At 45.1% G+C, this 22,455-nt stretch overlaps 1 protein-coding gene across 4 annotated transcripts in view; it reads right to left on the bottom strand.

Annotated features, from left to right (window-relative positions):
- Positions 1–20,689, bottom strand: part of LOC115184928 (RNA pseudouridylate synthase domain-containing protein 1-like) — a 25,206-nt gene extending 4,517 nt beyond the window's left edge. Inside the window, exons 1-3 of one of the 4 annotated variants that reach the window (XM_029745504.1) lie at positions 20,618–20,689; positions 18,927–19,457; positions 17,071–17,194 (exon numbers count right to left, since the gene is read on the bottom strand). In XM_029745504.1, the coding sequence (XP_029601364.1) occupies positions 17,071–17,194; positions 18,927–19,414 (612 nt within the window). In that variant the 5' untranslated portion in view covers positions 19,415–19,457; positions 20,618–20,689. Of the gene's footprint in view, positions 1–17,070; positions 17,195–18,926; positions 19,458–20,253; positions 20,274–20,617 lie in introns of those variants that run through there. The other 3 variants (XM_029745506.1, XM_029745505.1, XM_029745507.1) reach the window with 3 other exon arrangements.
- Positions 20,690–22,455: the final 1,766 nt, after the last annotated feature.

Raw genomic sequence — 22,455 nt, 5'->3', positions numbered from 1 at the left:
ATCTACTCCTCCTCCACCCAGCTTCTCACCTGGAGGAAACACATGAATCTACAGTCATCTACTCCTCTACCCAGCTTCTCACCTGGAGGAAACACATTAAATCTACAGTCATCTACTCCTCCTCCACCCAGCTTCTCACCTGGAGGAAACACATTAAATCTACAGTCATCTACTCCTCCTCCACCCAGCTTCTCACCTGGAGGAAACACATTAAATCTACAGTCATCTACACCTCCTCCTTCACCCAGCTTCTCACCTGGAGGAAACACATTAAATCTACAGTCATCATCTCCTCCTCCACCCAGCTTCTCACCTGGAGGAAACACATTAAATCTACAGTCATCATCTCCTCCTCTACCCAGCTTCTCACCTGGAGGAAACACATTAAATCTACAGTCATCTACTCCTCCTCTACCCAGCTTCTCACCTGGAGGAAACACATTAAATCTACAGTCATCTACGCCTCCTCTACCCAGCTTCTCACCTGGAGGAAACACATTAAATCTACAGTCATTTACGCCTCCTTACCCAGCTTCTCACCTGGAAGAAACACATTACATCTACAGTCATCTACTCCTCCTCTACCCAGCTTCTCACCTGGAGGAAACACATTACATCTACAGTCATCTACTCCTCCTCTACCCAGCTTCTCACCTGGAGGAAACACATTAAATATACAGTCATCTACTCCTCCTTCACCCAGCTTCTCACCTGGAGGAAACACATTAAATCTACAGCCATCACCTCCTCCTTCACCCAGCTTCTCACCTGGAGGAAACACATTACATCTACAGTCATCTACTCCTCCTCCACCCAGCTTCTCACCTGGAGGAAACACATTAAATCTACAGTCATCACCTCCTCCTTACCCAGCTTCTCACCTGGAAGAAACACATTACATCTACAGTCATCTACTCCTCCTCTACCCAGCTTCTCACCTGGAGGAAACACATTACATCTACAGTCATCTACTCCTCCTCTACCCAGCTTCTCACCTGGAGGAAACACATTAAATATACAGTCATCTACTCCTCCTTCACCCAGCTTCTCACCTGGAGGAAACACATTAAATCTACAGTCATCACCTCCTCCTTCACCCAGCTTCTCACCTGGAGGAAACACATTAAATCTACAGTCATCTACTCCTCCTCCACCCAGCTTCTCACCTGGAGGAAACACATTAAATCTACAGTCATCACCTCCTCCTTACCCAGCTTCTCACCTGGAAGAAACACACTACATCTACAGTCATCTACTCCTCCTCTACCCAGCTTCTCACCTGGAGGAAACACATTACATCTACAGTCATCTACTCCTCCTCTACCCAGCTTCTCACCTGGAGGAAACACATTAAATCTACTCCTCCTCCACCCAGCTTCTCACCTGGAGGAAACACATTAAATCTATAGTCATCTACACCTCCTCTACCCAGCGTCTCACCTGGAGGAAACACATTACATCTACAGTCATCTACTCCTCCTCCACCTAGCTTCTCACCTGGAAGAAACACATTAAATCTACAGTCATCTTCTCCTCCTCTACCCAGCTTCTCACCTGGAGGAAACACATTAAATATACAGTCATCTACTCCTCCTCCACCCAGCTTCTCACCTGGAGGAAACACATGAATCTACAGTCATCTACTCCTCTACCCAGCTTCTCACCTGGAGGAAACACATTAAATCTACAGTCATCTACTCCTCCTCCACCCAGCTTCTCACCTGGAGGAAACACATTAAATCTACAGTCATCTACTCCTCCTCCACCCAGCTTCTCACCTGGAGGAAACACATTAAATCTACAGTCATCTACTGCTCCTCTACCCAGCTTCTCACCTGGTGGAAACACATTAAATCTAGAGTCATCTACTCCTCCTCTACCCAGCTTCTCACCTGCAGGAAACACATTAAATCTACAGTCATCTACACCTCCTCTACCCAGCTTCTCACCTGGAGGAAACACATTAAATCTACAGTCATCTACACCTCCTCTACCAAGCTTCTCACCTGGAGGAAACACATTAAATCTACAGTCATCTACTCCTCCTCTACCCAGAGTCTCACCTTGTGGAAACACATTAAATCTACAGTCATCTACTCCTCCTCTACCCAGCTTCTCACCTGGAGGAAACACATTAAATCTACAGTCATCTACTCCTCCACCCAGCTTCTCACCTGGTGGAAACACATTAAATCTACAGTCATCTACTCCTCCTCTACCCAGCCTCTCACCTGGAGGAAACACATTAAATCTACAGTCATCTACTCCTCCTCTACCCAGCTTCTCACCTGGTGGAAACACATTAAATCTACAGTCATCTACTCCTCCTCTACCCAGCTTCTCACCTGGAGGAAACACATTAAATATACAGTCATCTACTCCTCCTTCACCCAGCTTCTCACCTGGAGGAAACACATTAAATCTACAGTCATCACCTCCTCCTTCACCCAGCTTCTCACCTGGAGGAAACACATTACATCTACAGTCATCTACTCCTCCTCCACCCAGCTTCTCACCTGGAGGAAACACATTAAATCTACAGTCATCACCTCCTCCTCTACCCAGCTTCTCACCTTGAGGAAACACATTAAATCTAGTCATCTACTCCTCCTCTACCCAGCGTCTCAACTGGAGGAAACACATTAAATCTACAGTCATCATCTCCTCCTCTACCCAGCTTCTCACCTGGAGGAAACACATTAAATCTACTCCTCCTCCAAACAGCTTCTCACCTGGAGGAAACACATTAAATCTATAGTCATCTACACCTCCTCTACCCAGCGTCTCACCTGGAGGAAACACATTACATCTACAGTCATCTACTCCTCCTCCACCTAGCTTCTCACCTGGAAGAAACACATTAAATCTACAGTCATCTTCTCCTCCTCTACCCAGCTTCTCACCTGGAGGAAACACATTAAATATACAGTCATCTACTCCTCCACCCAGCTTCTCACCTGGAGGAAACACATGAATCTACAGTCATCTACTCCTCTACCCAGCTTCTCACCTGGAGGAAACACATTAAATCTACAGTCATCTACTCCTCCTCCACCCAGCTTCTCACCTGGAGGAAACACATTACATCTACAGTCATCTACTCCTCCTCCACCCAGCTTCTCACCTGGAGGAAACACATTAAATCTACAGTCATCTACTCCTCCTCTACCCAGCTTCTCACCTGGTGGAAACACATTAAATCTAGAGTCATCTACTCCTCCTCTACCCAGCTTCTCACCTGCAGGAAACACATTAAATCTACAGTCATCTACACCTCCTCTACCCAGCTTCTCACCTGGAGGAAACACATGAAATCTACAGTCATCTACACCTCCTCTACCAAGCTTCTCACCTGGAGGAAACACATTAAATCTACAGTCATCTACTCCTCCTCTACCCAGAGTCTCACCTTGTGGAAACACATTAAATCTACAGTCATCTACTCCTCCTCTACCCAGCTTCTCACCTGGAGGAAACACATTAAATCTACAGTCATCTACTCCTCCACCCAGCTTCTCACCTGGTGGAAACACATTAAATCTACAGTCATCTACTCCTCCTCTACCCAGCCTCTCACCTGGAGGAAACACATTAAATCTACAGTCATCTACGCCTCCTCTACCCAGCTTCTCACCTGGAGGAAACACATTACATCTACAGTCATCTACTCCTCCTCTACCCAGCTTCTCACCTGGAGGAAACACATTAAATCTACAGTCATCTACTCCTCCTCTACCCAGCTTCTCACCTGGAGGAAACACATTAAATCTACAGTCATCTACTCCTTCTCTACCCAGCTTCTCACCTGGAGGAAACACATTAAATCTACAGTCATCTACGCCTCCTCTACCCAGCTTCTCACCTGGAGGAAACACATTAAATCTACAGTCATCTACTCCTCCTCTACCCAGCTTCTCACCTGGAGGAAACACATTAAATCTACAGTCATCTACACCTCCTCTACCCAGCTTCTCACCTGGAGGAAACACATTACATCTACAGTCATCTACACCTCCTCCTTCACCCAGCTTCTCACCTGGAGGAAACACATTAAATATACAGTCATCTACTCCTCCTTCACCCAGCTTCTCACCTGGAGGAAACACATTAAATCTACAGTCATCATCTCCTCCTCCACCCAGCTTCTCACCTGGAGGAAACACATTAAATCTACAGTCATCATCTCCTCCTCTACCCAGCTTCTCACCTGGAGGAAACACATTAAATCTACAGTCATCTACTCCTCCTCTACCCAGCTTCTCACCTGGAGGAAACACATTAAATCTACAGTCATCTACGCCTCCTCTACCCAGCTTCTCACCTGGAGGAAACACATTAAATCTACAGTCATTTACGCCTCCTTACCCAGCTTCTCACCTGGAAGAAACACATTACATCTAAAGTCATCTACTCCTCCTCTACCCAGCTTCTCACCTGGAGGAAACACATTACATCTACAGTCATCTACTCCTCCTCTACCCAGCTTCTCACCTAGAGGAAACACATTAAATATACAGTCATCTACTCCTCCTTCACCCAGCTTCTCACCTGGAGGAAACACATTAAATCTACAGTCATCACCTCCTCCTTCACCCAGCTTCTCACCTGGAGGAAACACATTACATCTACAGTCATCTACTCCTCCTCCACCCAGCTTCTCACCTGGAGGAAACACATTAAATCTACAGTCATCACCTCCTCCTTACCCAGCTTCTCACCTGGAAGAAACACATTACATCTACAGTCATCTACTCCTCCTCTACCCAGCTTCTCACCTGGAGGAAACACATTACATCTACAGTCATCTACTCCTCCTCTACCCAGCTTCTCACCTGGAGGAAACACATTAAATATACAGTCATCTACTCCTCCTTCACCCAGCTTCTCACCTGGAGGAAACACATTAAATCTACAGTCATCACCTCCTTCACCCAGCTTCTCACCTGGAGGAAACACATTACATCTACAGTCATCTACTCCTCCTCCACCCAGCTTCTCACCTGGAGGAAACACATTAAATCTACAGTCATCACCTCCTCCTCTACCCAGCTTCTCACCTTGAGGAAACACATTAAATCTAGTCATCTACTCCTCCTCTACCCAGCGTCTCACCTGGAGGAAACACATTAAATCTACAGTCATCATCTCCTCCTCTACCCAGCTTCTCACCTGGAGGAAACACATTAAATCTACTCCTCCTCCACCCAGCTTCTCACCTGGAGGAAACACATTAAATCTATAGTCATCTACACCTCCTCTACCCAGCGTCTCACCTGGAGGAAACACATTACATCTACAGTCATCTACTCCTCCTCCACCTAGCTTCTCACCTGGAAGAAACACATTAAATCTACAGTCATCTTCTCCTCCTCTACCCAGCTTCTCACCTGGTGGAAACACATTAAATCTAGAGTCATCTACTCCTCCTCTACCCAGCTTCTCACCTGCAGGAAACACATTAAATCTACAGTCATCTAAACCTCCTCTACCCAGCTTCTCACCTGGAGGAAACACATGAAATCTACAGTCATCTACACCTCCTCTACCAAGCTTCTCACCTGGAGGAAACACATTAAATCTACAGTCATCTACTCCTCCTCTACCCAGAGTCTCACCTTGTGGAAACACATTAAATCTACAGTCATCTACTCCTCCTCCACCCAGCTTCTCACCTGGAGGAAACACATTAAATCTACAGTCATCACCTCCTCCTTACCCAGCTTCTCACCTGGAAGAAACACACTACATCTACAGTCATCTACTCCTCCTCTACCCAGCTTCTCACCTGGAGGAAACACATTACATCTACAGTCATCTACTCCTCCTCTACCCAGCTTCTCACCTGGAGGAAACACATTAAATCTACTCCTCCTCCACCCAGCTTCTCACCTGGAGGAAACACATTAAATCTATAGTCATCTACACCTCCTCTACCCAGCGTCTCACCTGGAGGAAACACATTACATCTACAGTCATCTACTCCTCCTCCACCTAGCTTCTCACCTGGAAGAAAAACATTAAATCTACAGTCATCTTCTCCTCCTCTACCCAGCTTCTCACCTGGAGGAAACACATTAAATATACAGTCATCTACTCCTCCTCCACCCAGCTTCTCACCTGGAGGAAACACATGAATCTACAGTCATCTACTCCTCTACCCAGCTTCTCACCTGGAGGAAACACATTAAATCTACAGTCATCTACTCCTCCTCCACCCAGCTTCTCACCTGGAGGAAACACATTAAATCTACAGTCATCTACTCCTCCTCCACCCAGCTTCTCACCTGGAGGAAACACATTAAATCTACAGTCATCTACTGCTCCTCTACCCAGCTTCTCACCTGGTGGAAACACATTAAATCTAGAGTCATCTACTCCTCCTCTACCCAGCTTCTCACCTGCAGGGAACACATTAAATCTACAGTCATCTACACCTCCTCTACCCAGCTTCTCACCTGGAGGAAACACATTAAATCTACAGTCATCTACTCCTCCTCCACCTAGCTTCTCACCTGGAGGAAACACATTAAATCTACAGTCATCTACTCCTCCTCTACCCAGAGTCTCACCTTGTGGAAACACATTAAATCTACAGTCATCTACTCCTCCACCCAGCTTCTCACCTGGTGGAAACACATTAAATCTACAGTCATCTACTCCTCCTCTACCCAGCCTCTCACCTGGAGGAAACACATTAAATCTACAGTCATCTACTCCTCCTCTACCCAGCTTCTCACCTGGTGGAAACACATTAAATCTACAGTCATCTACTCCTCCTCTACCCAGCTTCTCACCTGGAGGAAACACATTAAATATACAGTCATCTACTCCTCCTTCACCCAGCTTCTCACCTGGAGGAAACACATTACATCTACAGTCATCACCTCCTCCTTCACCCAGCTTCTCACCTGGAGGAAACACATTACATCTACAGTCATCTACTCCTCCTCCACCCAGCTTCTCACCTGGAGGAAACACATTAAATCTACAGTCATCACCTCCTCCTCTACCCAGCTTCTCACCTTGAGGAAACACATTAAATCTAGTCATCTACTCCTCCTCTACCCAGCGTCTCAACTGGAGGAAACACATTAAATCTACAGTCATCATCTCCTCCTCTACCCAGCTTCTCACCTGGAGGAAACACATTAAATCTACTCCTCCTCCAAACAGCTTCTCACCTGGAGGAAACACATTAAATCTATAGTCATCTACACCTCCTCTACCCAGCGTCTCACCTGGAGGAAACACATTACATCTACAGTCATCTACTCCTCCTCCACCTAGCTTCTCACCTGGAAGAAACACATTAAATCTACAGTCATCTTCTCCTCCTCTACCCAGCTTCTCACCTGGAGGAAACACATTAAATATACAGTCATCTACTCCTCCACCCAGCTTCTCACCTGGAGGAAACACATGAATCTACAGTCATCTACTCCTCTACCCAGCTTCTCACCTGGAGGAAACACATTAAATCTACAGTCATCTACTCCTCCTCCACCCAGCTTCTCACCTGGAGGAAACACATTACATCTACAGTCATCTACTCCTCCTCCACCCAGCTTCTCACCTGGAGGAAACACATTAAATCTACAGTCATCTACTCCTCCTCTACCCAGCTTCTCACCTGGTGGAAACACATTAAATCTAGAGTCATCTACTCCTCCTCTACCCAGCTTCTCACCTGCAGGAAACACATTAAATCTACAGTCATCTACACCTCCTCTACCCAGCTTCTCACCTGGAGGAAACACATGAAATCTACAGTCATCTACACCTCCTCTACCAAGCTTCTCACCTGGAGGAAACACATTAAATCTACAGTCATCTACTCCTCCTCTACCCAGAGTCTCACCTTGTGGAAACACATTAAATCTACAGTCATCTACTCCTCCTCTACCCAGCTTCTCACCTGGAGGAAACACATTAAATCTACAGTCATCTACTCCTCCTCTACCCAGCTTCTCACCTGGAGGAAACACATTAAATATACAGTCATCTACTCCTTCTCTACCCAGCTTCTCACCTGGAGGAAACACATTAAATCTACAGTCATCTACGCCTCCTCTACCCAGCTTCTCACCTGGAGGAAACACATTAAATCTACAGTCATCTACTCCTCCTCCACCCAGCTTCTCACCTGGAGGAAACACATTAAATCTACAGTCATCTACACCTCCTCTACCCAGCTTCTCACCTGGAGGAAACACATTACATCTACAGTCATCTACACCTCCTCCTTCACCCAGCTTCTCACCTGGAGGAAACACATTAAATATACAGTCATCTACTCCTCCTTCACCCAGCTTCTCACCTGGAGGAAACACATTAAATCTACAGTCATCATCTCCTCCTCCACCCAGCTTCTCACCTGGAGGAAACACATTAAATCTACAGTCATCATCTCCTCCTCTACCCAGCTTCTCACCTGGAGGAAACACATTAAATCTACAGTCATCTACTCCTCCTCTACCCAGCTTCTCACCTGGAGGAAACACATTAAATCTACAGTCATCCACGCCTCCTCTACCCAGCTTCTCACCTGGAGGAAACACATTAAATCTACAGTCATTTACGCCTCCTTACCCAGCTTCTCACCTGGAAGAAACACATTACATCTAAAGTCATCTACTCCTCCTCTACCCAGCTTCTCACCTGGAGGAAACACATTACATCTACAGTCATCTACTCCTCCTCTACCCAGCTTCTCACCTAGAGGAAACACATTAAATATACAGTCATCTACTCCTCCTTCACCCAGCTTCTCACCTGGAGGAAACACATTAAATCTACAGTCATCACCTCCTCCTTCACCCAGCTTCTCACCTGGAGGAAACACATTACATCTACAGTCATCTACTCCTCCTCCACCCAGCTTCTCACCTGGAGGAAACACATTAAATCTACAGTCATCACCTCCTCCTTACCCAGCTTCTCACCTGGAAGAAACACATTACATCTACAGTCATCTACTCCTCCTCTACCCAGCTTCTCACCTGGAGGAAACACATTACATCTACAGTCATCTACTCCTCCTCTACCCAGCTTCTCACCTGGAGGAAACACATTAAATATACAGTCATCTACTCCTCCTTCACCCAGCTTCTCACCTGGAGGAAACACATTAAATCTACAGTCATCACCTCCTTCACCCAGCTTCTCACCTGGAGGAAACACATTACATCTACAGTCATCTACTCCTCCTCCACCCAGCTTCTCACCTGGAGGAAACACATTAAATCTACAGTCATCACCTCCTCCTCTACCCAGCTTCTCACCTTGAGGAAACACATTAAATCTAGTCATCTACTCCTCCTCTACCCAGCGTCTCACCTGGAGGAAACACATTAAATCTACAGTCATCATCTCCTCCTCTACCCAGCTTCTCACCTGGAGGAAACACATTAAATCTACTCCTCCTCCACCCAGCTTCTCACCTGGAGGAAACACATTAAATCTATAGTCATCTACACCTCCTCTACCCAGCGTCTCACCTGGAGGAAACACATTACATCTACAGTCATCTACTCCTCCTCCACCTAGCTTCTCACCTGGAAGAAACACATTAAATCTACAGTCATCTTCTCCTCCTCTACCCAGCTTCTCACCTGGTGGAAACACATTAAATCTAGAGTCATCTACTCCTCCTCTACCCAGCTTCTCACCTGCAGGAAACACATTAAATCTACAGTCATCTACACCTCCTCTACCCAGCTTCTCACCTGGAGGAAACACATGAAATCTACAGTCATCTACACCTCCTCTACCAAGCTTCTCACCTGGAGGAAACACATTAAATCTACAGTCATCTACTCCTCCTCTACCCAGAGTCTCACCTTGTGGAAACACATTAAATCTACAGTCATCTACTCCTCCTCTACCCAGCTTCTCACCTGGAGGAAACACATTAAATCTACAGTCATCTACTCCTCCACCCAGCTTCTCACCTGGTGGAAACACATTAAATCTATAGTCATCTACTCCTCCTCTACCCAGCCTCTCACCTGGAGGAAACACATTAAATCTATAGTCATCTACTCCTCCTTCACCCAGCTTCTCACCTGGAGGAAACACATTAAATCTACAGTCATCTACTCCTTCACCCAGCTTCTCACCTGGAGGAAACACATTAAATATACAGTCATCTACTCCTCCTTCACCCAGCTTCTCACCTGGAGGAAACACATTAAATCTACAGTCATCATCTCCTCCTCCACCCAGCTTCTCACCTGGAGGAAACACATTAAATCTACAGTCATCATCTCCTCCTCTACCCAGCTTCTCACCTGGAGGAAACACATTAAATATACAGTCATCTACTCCTCCTCTACCCAGCTTCTCACCTGGAGGAAACACATTAAATCTACAGTCATCTACGCCTCCTCTACCCAGCTTCTCACCTGGAGGAAACACATTAAATCTACAGTCATTTACGCCTCCTTACCCAGCTTCTCACCTGGAAGAAACACATTACATCTACAGTCATCTACTCCTCCTCCACCCAGCTTCTCACCTGGAGGAAACACATTACATCTACAGTCATCTACTCCTCCTCTACCCAGCTTCTCACCTAGAGGAAACACATTAAATATACAGTCATCTACTCCTCCTTCACCCAGCTTCTCACCTGGAGGAAACACATTAAATCTACAGTCATCACCTCCTCCTTCACCCAGCTTCTCACCTGGAGGAAACACATTACATCTACAGTCATCTACTCCTCCTCCACCCAGCTTCTCACCTGGAGGAAACACATTAAATCTACAGTCATCACCTCCTCCTTACCCAGCTTCTCACCTGGAAGAAACACATTACATCTACAGTCATCTACTCCTCCTCTACCCAGCTTCTCACCTGGAGGAAACACATTACATCTACAGTCATCTACTCCTCCTCTACCCAGCTTCTCACCTGGAGGAAACACATTAAATATACAGTCATCTACTCCTCCTTCACCCAGCTTCTCACCTGGAGGAAACACATTAAATCTACAGTCATCACCTCCTCCTTCACCCAGCTTCTCACCTGGAGGAAACACATTACATCTACAGTCATCTACTCCTCCTCTACCCAGCTTCTCACCTGGAGGAAACACATTAAATATACAGTCATCTACTCCTCCTTCACCCAGCTTCTCACCTGGAGGAAACACATTAAATCTACAGTCATCTACGCCTCCTCTACCCAGCTTCTCACCTGGTGGAAACACATTAAATCTAGAGTCATCTACTCCTCCTCTACCCAGCTTCTCACCTGCAGGAAACACATTAAATCTACAGTCATCTACACCTCCTCTACCCAGCTTCTCACCTGGAGGAAACACATGAAATCTACAGTCATCTACACCTCCTCTACCAAGCTTCTCACCTGGAGGAAACACATTAAATCTACAGTCATCTACTCCTCCTCTACCCAGAGTCTCACCTTGTGGAAACACATTAAATCTACAGTCATCTACTCCTCCTCTACCCAGCTTCTCACCTGGAGGAAACACATTAAATCTACAGTCATCTACTCCTCCACCCAGCTTCTCACCTGGTGGAAACACATTAAATCTATAGTCATCTACTCCTCCTCTACCCAGCCTCTCACCTGGAGGAAACACATTAAATCTACAGTCATCTACTCCTCCTCTACCCAGCTTCTCACCTGGTGGAAACACATTAAATCTACAGTCATCTACTCCTCCTCTACCCAGCTTCTCACCTGGAGGAAACACATTAAATATACAGTCATCTACTCCTCCTTCACCCAGCTTCTCACCTGGAGGAAACACATTAAATCTACAGTCATCTACGCCTCCTCTACCCAGCTTCTCACCTGGTGGAAACACATTACATCTACAGTCATCTACTCCTCCTCCACCTAGCTTCTCACCTGGGAGAAACACATTAAATCTACAGTCATCTTCTCCTCCTCTACCCAGCTTCTCACCTGGAGGAAACACATTAAATATACAGTCATCTACTCCTCCTCCACCCAGCTTCTCACCTGGAGGAAACACATTAATCTACAGTCATCTACTCCTCTACCCAGCTTCTCACCTAGAGGAAACACATTAAATCTACAGTCATCTACTCCTCCTCCACCCAGCTTCTCACCTGGAGGAAACACATTAAATCTACAGTCATCTACTCCTCCTCCACCCAGCTTCTCACCTGGAGGAAACACATTAAATCTACAATCATCTACTCCTCCTCTACCCAGCTTCTCACCTGGTGGAAACACATTAAATCTACAGTCATCTACACCACCTCTACCCAGCTTCTCACCTGGAGGAAACACATGAAATCTACAGTCATTTACGCCTCCTCTACCCAGCTTCTCACCTGGAAGAAACACATTACATCTACAGTCATCTACTCCTCCTCTACCCAGCTTCTCACCTGGAGGAAACACATTACATCTACAGTCATCTACTCCTCCTCTACCCAGCTTCTCACCTAGAGGAAACACATTAAATATACAGTCATCTACTCCTCCTTCACCCAGCTTCTCACCTGGAGGAAACACATTAAATCTACAGTCATCACCTCCTCCTTCACCCAGCTTCTCACCTGGAGGAAACACATTAAATCTACAGTCATCACCTCCTCCTTCACCCAGCTTCTCACCTGGAGGAAACACATTAAATCTATAGTCATCTACTCCTCCTCCACCCAGCTTCTCACCTGGAGGAAACACATTAAATCTACAGTCATCTACTCCTCCTTCACCCAGCTTCTCACCTGGAGGAAACACATTACATCTACAGTCATCTACTCCTCCTCCACCCAGCTTCTCACCTGGAGGAAACACATTAAATCTACAGTCATCACCTCCTCCTCTACCCAGCTTCTCACCTTGAGGAAACACATTAAATCTAGTCATCTACTCCTCCTCTACCCAGCGTCTCACCTGGAGGAAACACATTAAATCTACAGTCATCATCTCCTCCTCTACCCAGCTTCTCACCTGGAGGAAACACATTAAATCTACTCCTACTCCACCCAGCTTCTCACCTGGAGGAAACACATTAAATCTATAGTCATCTACACCTCCTCTACCCAGCGTCTCACCTGGAGGAAACACATTACATCTACAGTCATCTACTCCTCCTCCACCTAGCTTCTCACCTGGGAGAAACACATTAAATCTACAGTCATCTTCTCCTCCTCTACCCAGCTTCTCACCTGGAGGAAACACATTAAATATACAGTCATCTACTCCTCCTCCACCCAGCTTCTCACCTGGAGGAAACACATTAATCTACAGTCATCTACTCCTCTACCCAGCTTCTCACCTAGAGGAAACACATTAAATCTACAGTCATCTACTCCTCCTCCACCCAGCTTCTCACCTGGAGGAAACACATTAAATCTACAGTCATCTACTCCTCCTCCACCCAGCTTCTCACCTGGAGGAAACACATTAAATCTACAATCATCTACTCCTCCTCTACCCAGCTTCTCACCTGGTGGAAACACATTAAATCTACAGTCATCTACTCCTCCTCTACCCAGCTTCTCACCTGCAGGAAACACATTAAATCTACAGTCATCTACACCTCCTCTACCCAGCTTCTCACCTGGAGGAAACACATGAAATCTACAGTCATTTACGCCTCCTCTACCCAGCTTCTCACCTGGAAGAAACACATTACATCTACAGTCATCTACTCCTCCTCTACCCAGCTTCTCACCTGGAGGAAACACATTACATCTACAGTCATCTACTCCTCCTCTACCCAGCTTCTCACCTAGAGGAAACACATTAAATATACAGTCATCTACTCCTCCTTCACCCAGCTTCTCACCTGGAGGAAACACATTAAATCTACAGTCATCACCTCCTCCTTACCCAGCTTCTCACCTGGAGGAAACACATTAAATCTACAGTCATCACCTCCTCCTTCACCCAGCTTCTCACCTGGAGGAAACACATTACATCTACAGTCATCTACTCCTCCTCCACCCAGCTTCTCACCTGGAGGAAACACATTAAATCTACAGTCATCACCTCCTCCTTACCCAGCTTCTCACCTGGAAGAAACACATTACATCTACAGTCATCTACTCCTCCTCTACCCAGCTTCTCACCTGGAGGAAACACATTACATCTACAGTCATCTACTCCTCCTCTACCCAGCTTCTCACCTGGAGGAAACACATTAAATATACAGTCATCTACTCCTCCTTCACCCAGCTTCTCACCTGGAGGAAACACATTAAATCTACAGTCATCACCTCCTCCTTCACCCAGCTTCTCACCTGGAGGAAACACATTACATCTACAGTCATCTACTCCTCCTCCACCCAGTTTCTCACCTGGAGGAAACACATTAAATCTACAGTCATCACCTCCTCCTCTACCCAGCTTCTCACCTTGAGGAAACACATTAAATCTAGTCATCTACTCCTCCTCTACGCAGCGTCTCACCTGGAGGAAACACATTAAATCTACAATCATCATCTCCTCCTCTACCCAGCTTCTCACCTGGAGGAAACACATTAAATCTACTCCTCCTCCACCCAGCTTCTCACCTGGAGGAAACACATTAAATCTATAGTCATCTACACCTCCTCTACCCAGCGTCTCACCTGGAGGAAACACATTACATCTACAGTCACCTACTCCTCCTCCACCTAGCTTCTCACCTGGAAGAAACACATTAAATCTACAGTCATCTTCTCCTCCTCTACCCAGCTTCTCACCTGGAGGAAACACATTAAATATACAGTCATCTACTCCTCCTCCACCCAGCTTCTCACCTGGAGGAAACACATTAATCTACAGTCATCTACTCCTCTACCCAGCTTCTCACCTAGAGGAAACACATTAAATCTACAGTCATCTACTCCTCCTCCACCCAGCTTCTCACCTGGAGGAAACACATTAAATCTACAGTCATCTACTCCTCCTCCACCCAGCTTCTCACCTGGAGGAAACACATTAAATCTACAGTCATCTACTCCTCCTCCACCCAGCTTCTCACCTGGAGGAAACACATTAAATCTACAGTCATCTACTCCTCCTCCACCCAGCTTCTCACCTGGTGGAAACACATTAAATCTACAGTCATCTACTCCTCCTCTACCCAGCTTCTCACCTGCAGGAAACACATTAAATCTACAGTCATCTACACCTCCTCTACCCAGCTTCTCACCTGGAGGAAACACATGAAATCTACAGTCATCTACACCTCCTCTACCAAGCTTCTCACCTGGAGGAAACACATTAAATCTACAGTCATCTACTCCTCCTCTACCCAGAGTCTCACCTTGTGGAAACACATTAAATCTACAGTCATCTACTCCTCCTCTACCCAGCTTCTCACCTGGAGGAAACACATTAAATCTACAGTCATCTACTCCTCCACCCAGCTTCTCACCTGGTGGAAACACATTAAATCTACAGTCATCTACTCCTCCTCTACCCAGCCTCTCACCTGGAGGAAACACATTAAATCTACAGTCATCTACTCCTCCTTTACCCAGCTTCTCACCTGGTGGAAACACATTAAATCTACAGTCATCTACTCCTCCTCTACCCAGCTTCTCACCTGGAGGAAACACATTAAATATACAGTCATCTACTCCTCCTTCACCCAGCTTCTCACCTGGAGGAAACACATTAAATCTACAGTCATCACCTCCTCCTTCACCCAGCTTCTCACCTGGAGGAAACACATTACATCTACAGTCATCTACTCCTCCTCCACCCAGCTTCTCACCTGGAGGAAACACATTAAATCTACAGTCATCACCTCCTCCTCTACCCAGCTTCTCACCTTGAGGAAACACATTAAATCTAGTCATCTACTCCTCCTCTACCCAGCGTCTCACCTGGAGGAAACACATTAAATCTACAGTCATCATCTCCTCCTCTACCCAGCTTCTCACCTGGAGGAAACACATTAAATCTACTCCTCCTCCACCCAGCTTCTCACCTGGAGGAAACACATTAAATCTATAGTCATCTACACCTCCTCTACCCAGCGTCTCACCTGGAGGAAACACATTACATCTACAGTCATCTACTCCTCCTCCACCTAGCTTCTCACCTGGAAGAAACACATTAAATCTACAGTCATCTTCTCCTCCTCTACCCAGCTTCTCACCTGGAGGAAACACATTAAATATACAGTCATCTACTCCTCCTCCACCCAGCTTCTCACCTGGAGGAAACACATTAATCTACAGTCATCTACTCCTCTACCCAGCTTCTCACCTGGAGGAAACACATTAAATCTATAGTCATCTACTCCTCCTCCACCCAGCTTCTCACCTGGAGGAAACACATTAAATCTACAGTCATCTACTCCTCCTCCACCCAGCTTCTCACCTGGAGGAAACACATTAAATCTACAGTCATCTACTCCTCCTCTACCCAGCTTCTCACCTGGTGGAAACACATTAAATCTACAGTCATCTACTCCTCCTCTACCCAGCTTCTCACCTGCAGGAAACACATTAAATCTACAGTCATCTACACCTCCTCTACCCAGCTTCTCACCTGGAGGAAACACATGAAATCTACAGTCATCTACACCTCCTCTACCAAGCTTCTCACCTGGAGGAAACACAATAAATCTACAGTCATCTACTCCTCCTCTACCCAGAGTCTCACCTTGTGGAAACACATTAAATCTACAGTCATCTACTCCTCCTCTACCCAGCTTCTCACCTGGAGGAAACACATTACATCTACAGTCATCTACTCCTCTACCCAGCTTCTCACCTGGTGGAAACACATTAAATCTACAGTCATCTACTCCTCCTCTACCCAGCTTCTCACCTGGTGGAAACACATTAAATCTACAGTCATCTACTCCTCCTCTACCCAGCTTCTCACCTGGAGGAAACACATTAAATCTACAGTCATCTACTCCTCCTCCACCCAGCTTCTCACCTGGAGGAAACACATTAAATCTACAGTCATCTACTCCTCCTCCACCCAGCTTCTCAACTGGAGGAAACATATTATATGATGTCAAATGTTCTCATGCTGAGTAGGTGTGTGTGGTGTGGTGTGTGTGTGTGTGTGTGGTGTGTGCGGTGTGGTGTGGTGTGGTGTGTGTGTGCGTACCAGTGCCAGGTAGACCTTGGTAGCTCTGCGGTCTTTAAAGCAGTGGTAGACCCGGCCAGCAGCAGCCTTGTTCAGAGCCACACACAGAACCCCACTGGTGGAGTAGTCCAGCTGGTGACAGAACCTGAGAGAGAGAGAGAGAGGAGAGAGAGAGAGGAGAGAGAGAGAGAGAGACAGAGAGAGAGAGAGAGAGAGAGAAGAGAGAGAGAAGGAGAGAGAGGAGAGAGAGGAGAGAGAGAGAGAGAGAGAGAAAGAAGGAGAGAGAGAGAGAGAGAGAGAGAGAGAAAGAAAGAAGGAGCGAGAGAGAGAGAGGGAGGAGAGAGAAACAGAGAGAGAGAGAGAGAGAGATATTTTGGCAATATGTACATTGTTACGTCATGCCAATAAAGCAAATTGAATTGAGAGAGAGAGACTGAGACAGAGAGAGAGAGAGAAAGAGAGAGAAGGAGAGGCTGAATCTCAAACCCAACTCTTTGAGCACTTCCATCAGTCGATATGTGAGTTCACGAGTCAATCTCAAATGCAAGTTATCGAGCCATCGAGGTCTCCACTGAGCACTCGGACAGCCTCTCTATCGAGTGGGCATTCCTGTGCGGACTCGGCGCGCTTGGCAGAAACGTCTTCACATGAATCTCAGCGTGTTACCTAGTAACAACATAGTCAGAACTACTGGCGCCCTCAAACATAGTCAGAATAAGTCAACAGAAATCCAGAAATCTGTCATTCACTTGGACGTTTTTTTGCTGAGGAGGTCTCAGTCACACAATGTTTTACATTTAGCAAAGGAGTTTTAGTGCTTGAAGGATCGGTATTTCCGTGTCCATTAGCTAGCTTAGCGATGTGCCAGCCACTTCATATGAAACTAAAGAAGAGGTTAGCAGCTAGTGCAACACTAAATGTAATGTTCCTTAGCCCTCGTTCAAATACCGCTCCATCACCGCAAAATCAACAACAACAACAAAATACCTCACTTTCTCTTTGGAAGAGCAGAGACAGAGTTCTGTCTGCTGCGGACGAAACAAGCCTCTGGGTTCACGCAGCGCGCCAGAGCAGGTCTTCCTGTCCCGAGCAACGGTCACGAATCTTTATATTTTATTTTACCTTTATTTAACCAGTTAAGAACAAATACTTATTTTACAATGACGGCCTACCAGGGAACAGGGGGTTAACTGCCTTGTTCAGGGGCAGAACGACAGATTTTTACCTTGTCAGCTCGGGGATTCGATCTAGCAACCTTTCGGTTACTAGTCCAACGCTCTAACCACTAGGCTACCTGCCCCCCCCCTCTAACCACTAGGCTACCTGCCCCCCCCCCCCCCCCCCCCCCCCCCTCTCTAACCACTAGGCTACCTGCCCCACCTCCCCCCTCTAACCACTTGGCTACCTGCCCCCTCCCTCTAACCACTAGGCTACCTGCCGCCCCCCCACTATAACCACTAGGCTACCTGCCCCCCCTCTAACCACTAGGCTACCTGCCGCCCCCCCCCCCTCTAACCACTAGGCTATCTGCCCCCCCACTATAACCACTAGGCTACCTGCCATCCCTCCTCTAACCACTAGGCTACCTGCCCCCCCCCCCCCCCCCCTCTAACCACTAGGCTACCTGCCCCCCCCCCTCTAACCACTAGGCTACCTGCCCCCCCCCCTCTAACCACTAGGCTACCTGCCTCTCTAACCACTATTAATCACCTTCACCTTAAGATCAGTTGGTCAACCCTCCCTCCCTCCCTCCCTCAGCCCCAGCTGTTTCTGGACCGTGTGTTTCTCTCTTACCTGAATCCATAGTACGTCCCGGGGTCGGCCAGCTCAGGGAAGCTCAGCCCCAGCTGTTTCTGGACCGTGCGTTTCTCTCTTACCTGAATCCATAGTACGTCCCGGGGTCGGCCAGCTCAGGGAAGCTCAGCCCCAGCTGTTTCTGGACCGTGCGTTTCTCGTACCACATCTTGCTGTCTATACGGATGTCCCAGTGCTTATCCACTATGATGTAGTCACAGCTCTGATACAGAACCTTCAGACTGTCAACACTGGCCGGTTCCACACCTCTGGCCGGTTCCACACCTCTGGCCGGTTCCACACCTCTGGCCGGTTTCACATCCCTGGTCGTTTCCAGCGGTTCCACACTGCCAGGTTCTCTACTGCCAGGTTCCATACTGCCAGGTTCCATACTGCCAGGTTCCACACTGCCTGGTTCCATACTGCCAGGTTCCATACTGCCAGGTTCCATACTGCCAGGTTCTATACTGCCCGGTTCCATACTGCCAGGTTCCATACTGCCCGGTTCCATACTTCCTGGTTCCATACTGCCAGGTTCCATACTGCCAGGTTCCATACTGCCAGGTTCCATACTGCCAGGTTCAGCTCAGCCTGACCTGCTGAAACACGAGGGACTGATGATGTGTTATGCACGTCCTCAAAAGTCACAATTAAAACTAAAATAACTCAAGAAATCTGTCATTCATTTTGACGTTTTTGGCCAATTTTACATCTAAGATGTTTGGTGCAGTATTTCTCAGTGAAAGACATTTACATGAAAACCAGTTTTTTCTCGTTGAATGACAGACTTTATTGAAGAATCTCTACTGTTGACCAAACAATTCAATTCAATTCAAGGGTCTTTATTGTCGTGGGGAAACATATGTTCACTTGCTTTGGCGACGTTAAATAGATAATAAACAAAAGGTAAATAAACAATAAAACTGAACAGTAAACATTACACTGATAAAAGTTCCAAAAGAATAAAGACATTACAAATATCATATTATGTAAATATACAGTGTTGTAACGATGTACAAATAGTTCAAGTACAAAATGGAGAATAAATAAACAGACTGATTGTTTTATTTAACGAGGCAAATCAGTTGAGGACAAATTCTTATTTACAATGACGGCCTACCCCGACCGACGCTGAGCCAATTGTGTTCCGCCCTATGGGACTCCCAATCACGGCCCAGATGTGATCCAACCTGGATTCGAACCAGGGACCGTAGTGACGCTTCTAACACTGAGATTCAGTGCCTTAATAAGACAGCTACGCCACTCGAGAGCCCTGATGATGTTATAAATAAATTAAAACAATCACCGACGATCGGTTTGCCTACGAGAAACAATGTCGTGTGCCCCAACAGCCGGTAAACCCCCCCCAAAAAAACAAACAAAACGTGGTAAAAACATACACATACATACATGTTTCAGCTGGGAAGCATCAGGACGACTGAACTGCGTTTATTACATCCCTGTCTGTCTGTCTGTCTGCCTGCCTGCCTGCCTGCCTGCCTGTCTGTCTGTCTGTCTGTCTGTCTGCCTGTCTGTCTGTCGGCTGTACTGTTTTACTAGATGCAACACCCAGTTAAAGAGTTTATATTATACAATGGACAGACAGTTTGTACAATGTAACAAAACATTCGTTAGCTTGTTATCTAAGTTAGCTAGCTAGCTAGCTAAGCTAAATCAGCTAGTTTACAGTCAGTGTCATTTTTTCGCCACGTTAGATTGTTATCTAGCGAGTTAGTACAATTATTTGAAAAGTAGTTTAATTGTGTTAATATACCTGTTTATTATTATTATTATTCATTCTCTCCGGTAGACCCACGTGGACATGAGAGACAGGAAACAAAAAAACAAAAACACGGAAGCTGTGTTCACGTCATAGTGACGGACAGCACTAAACAACCAATCACAGACCAAAGAAGCTTTGGGGAAGAAAAAAAAAACGCCTACAAAATTCATTGTTTACTTGTTCTGTAACAAAGTGTTGTGGGGACAATGTTTTTACTGATGCCTCCTTGACAAGGTTACTATCTATCTACTACTCACGTTAAGACGTTTTCATGTTTTCACAGGAGAAAAATCTTTTTTTGTTTATCTGTTTCACACACATCCATGTGCCTTGTTTGTTGTTGTTGTTGGAACAAAGGTAAATTAGATCCTTACAATATTTTTTTTCATTTAACTAGAGATGTCAGCTAAGAACATATTATTATTTACAATGATGTCCTACACCGGGGCCAAACCCAGACACCGCTGGGCCAATTGTGCGCCGGTTTACGGGACCCCCAATCACAGCCGGTTGTGATACAGCCTGGTTTCGAACCGGAAGCGATGCCTCCAGCACTGAGATGCAGTGCCTTAGACCGCTGCGCCACTCATAATTGACAGCGCTTTGTAACCGTGGATTCCATCCCATCTCCCATCATGCTTTGTAACCGTGGATTCCATCCCATCTCCCATCATGCTTTGTAACCGTGGATTCCATCCCATCTCCCATCATGCTTTGTAACCGTGGATTCCATCCCATCTCCCATCATGCTTTGTAACCGTGGATTCCATCCCATCTCCCATCATGCTTTGTAACCGTGGATCCCATCTCCCATCATGCTTTGTAACCGTGGATTCCATCCCATCTCCCATCATGCTTTGTAACCGTGGATCCCATCTCCCATCATGCTTTGTAACCGTGGATTCCATCCCATCTCCCATCATGCTTTGTAACCGTGGATTCCATCCCATCTCCCATCATGCTTTGTGCTTTTTTTGTTGAGGAAAAAAACTGTTCAATGTTGGTCCTTTTATTTGATTAAAGTTTTCACATTGTACAAATAAACATATAAACATATATACATATATACAAATAAACATATAAACATATATACATATAAACATATATACATATATACATATATACATATAAACATATATACAAATAAACATATAAACATATATACAAATAAACATATAAACATATACATATAAACATATAAACATATAAACATGTATACATATAAACATATAAACATATAAACATATATACACATGAACATATATACATATATACATATATACATATATACAAATAAACATATAAACATATACATATAAACATATAAACATGTATAAATATAAACATATAAACATATATACACATGAACATATATACATATAAACATATAAACATATATACATATATACATATATACATATAAACATATAAACATATACATATAAACATATAAACATATAAACATGTATACATATAAACATATAAACATATATACACATGAACATATAAACATATATACATATATACATATATACATATAAACATATATACATATATACAAATAAACATATAAACATATACATATAAACATATAAACATGTATACATATAAACATATAAACATATAAACATATATACACATGAACATATATACATATAAACATATAAACATATATACATATATACATATAAACATATATACATATATACATATATACATATAAACATATAAACATATACATATAAACATATAAACATATATACATATATACACATAAACATATATACATATAAACATATATACATATATACATATAAACATATATACAT

The sequence above is a fragment of the Salmo trutta genome, unplaced genomic scaffold (genome assembly GCF_901001165.1).
Source record: "Salmo trutta unplaced genomic scaffold, fSalTru1.1, whole genome shotgun sequence".
Taxonomy (NCBI): Eukaryota; Metazoa; Chordata; class Actinopteri; order Salmoniformes; family Salmonidae; genus Salmo; species Salmo trutta.
This window is presented reverse-complemented; position numbering and strand designations above follow the sequence as displayed.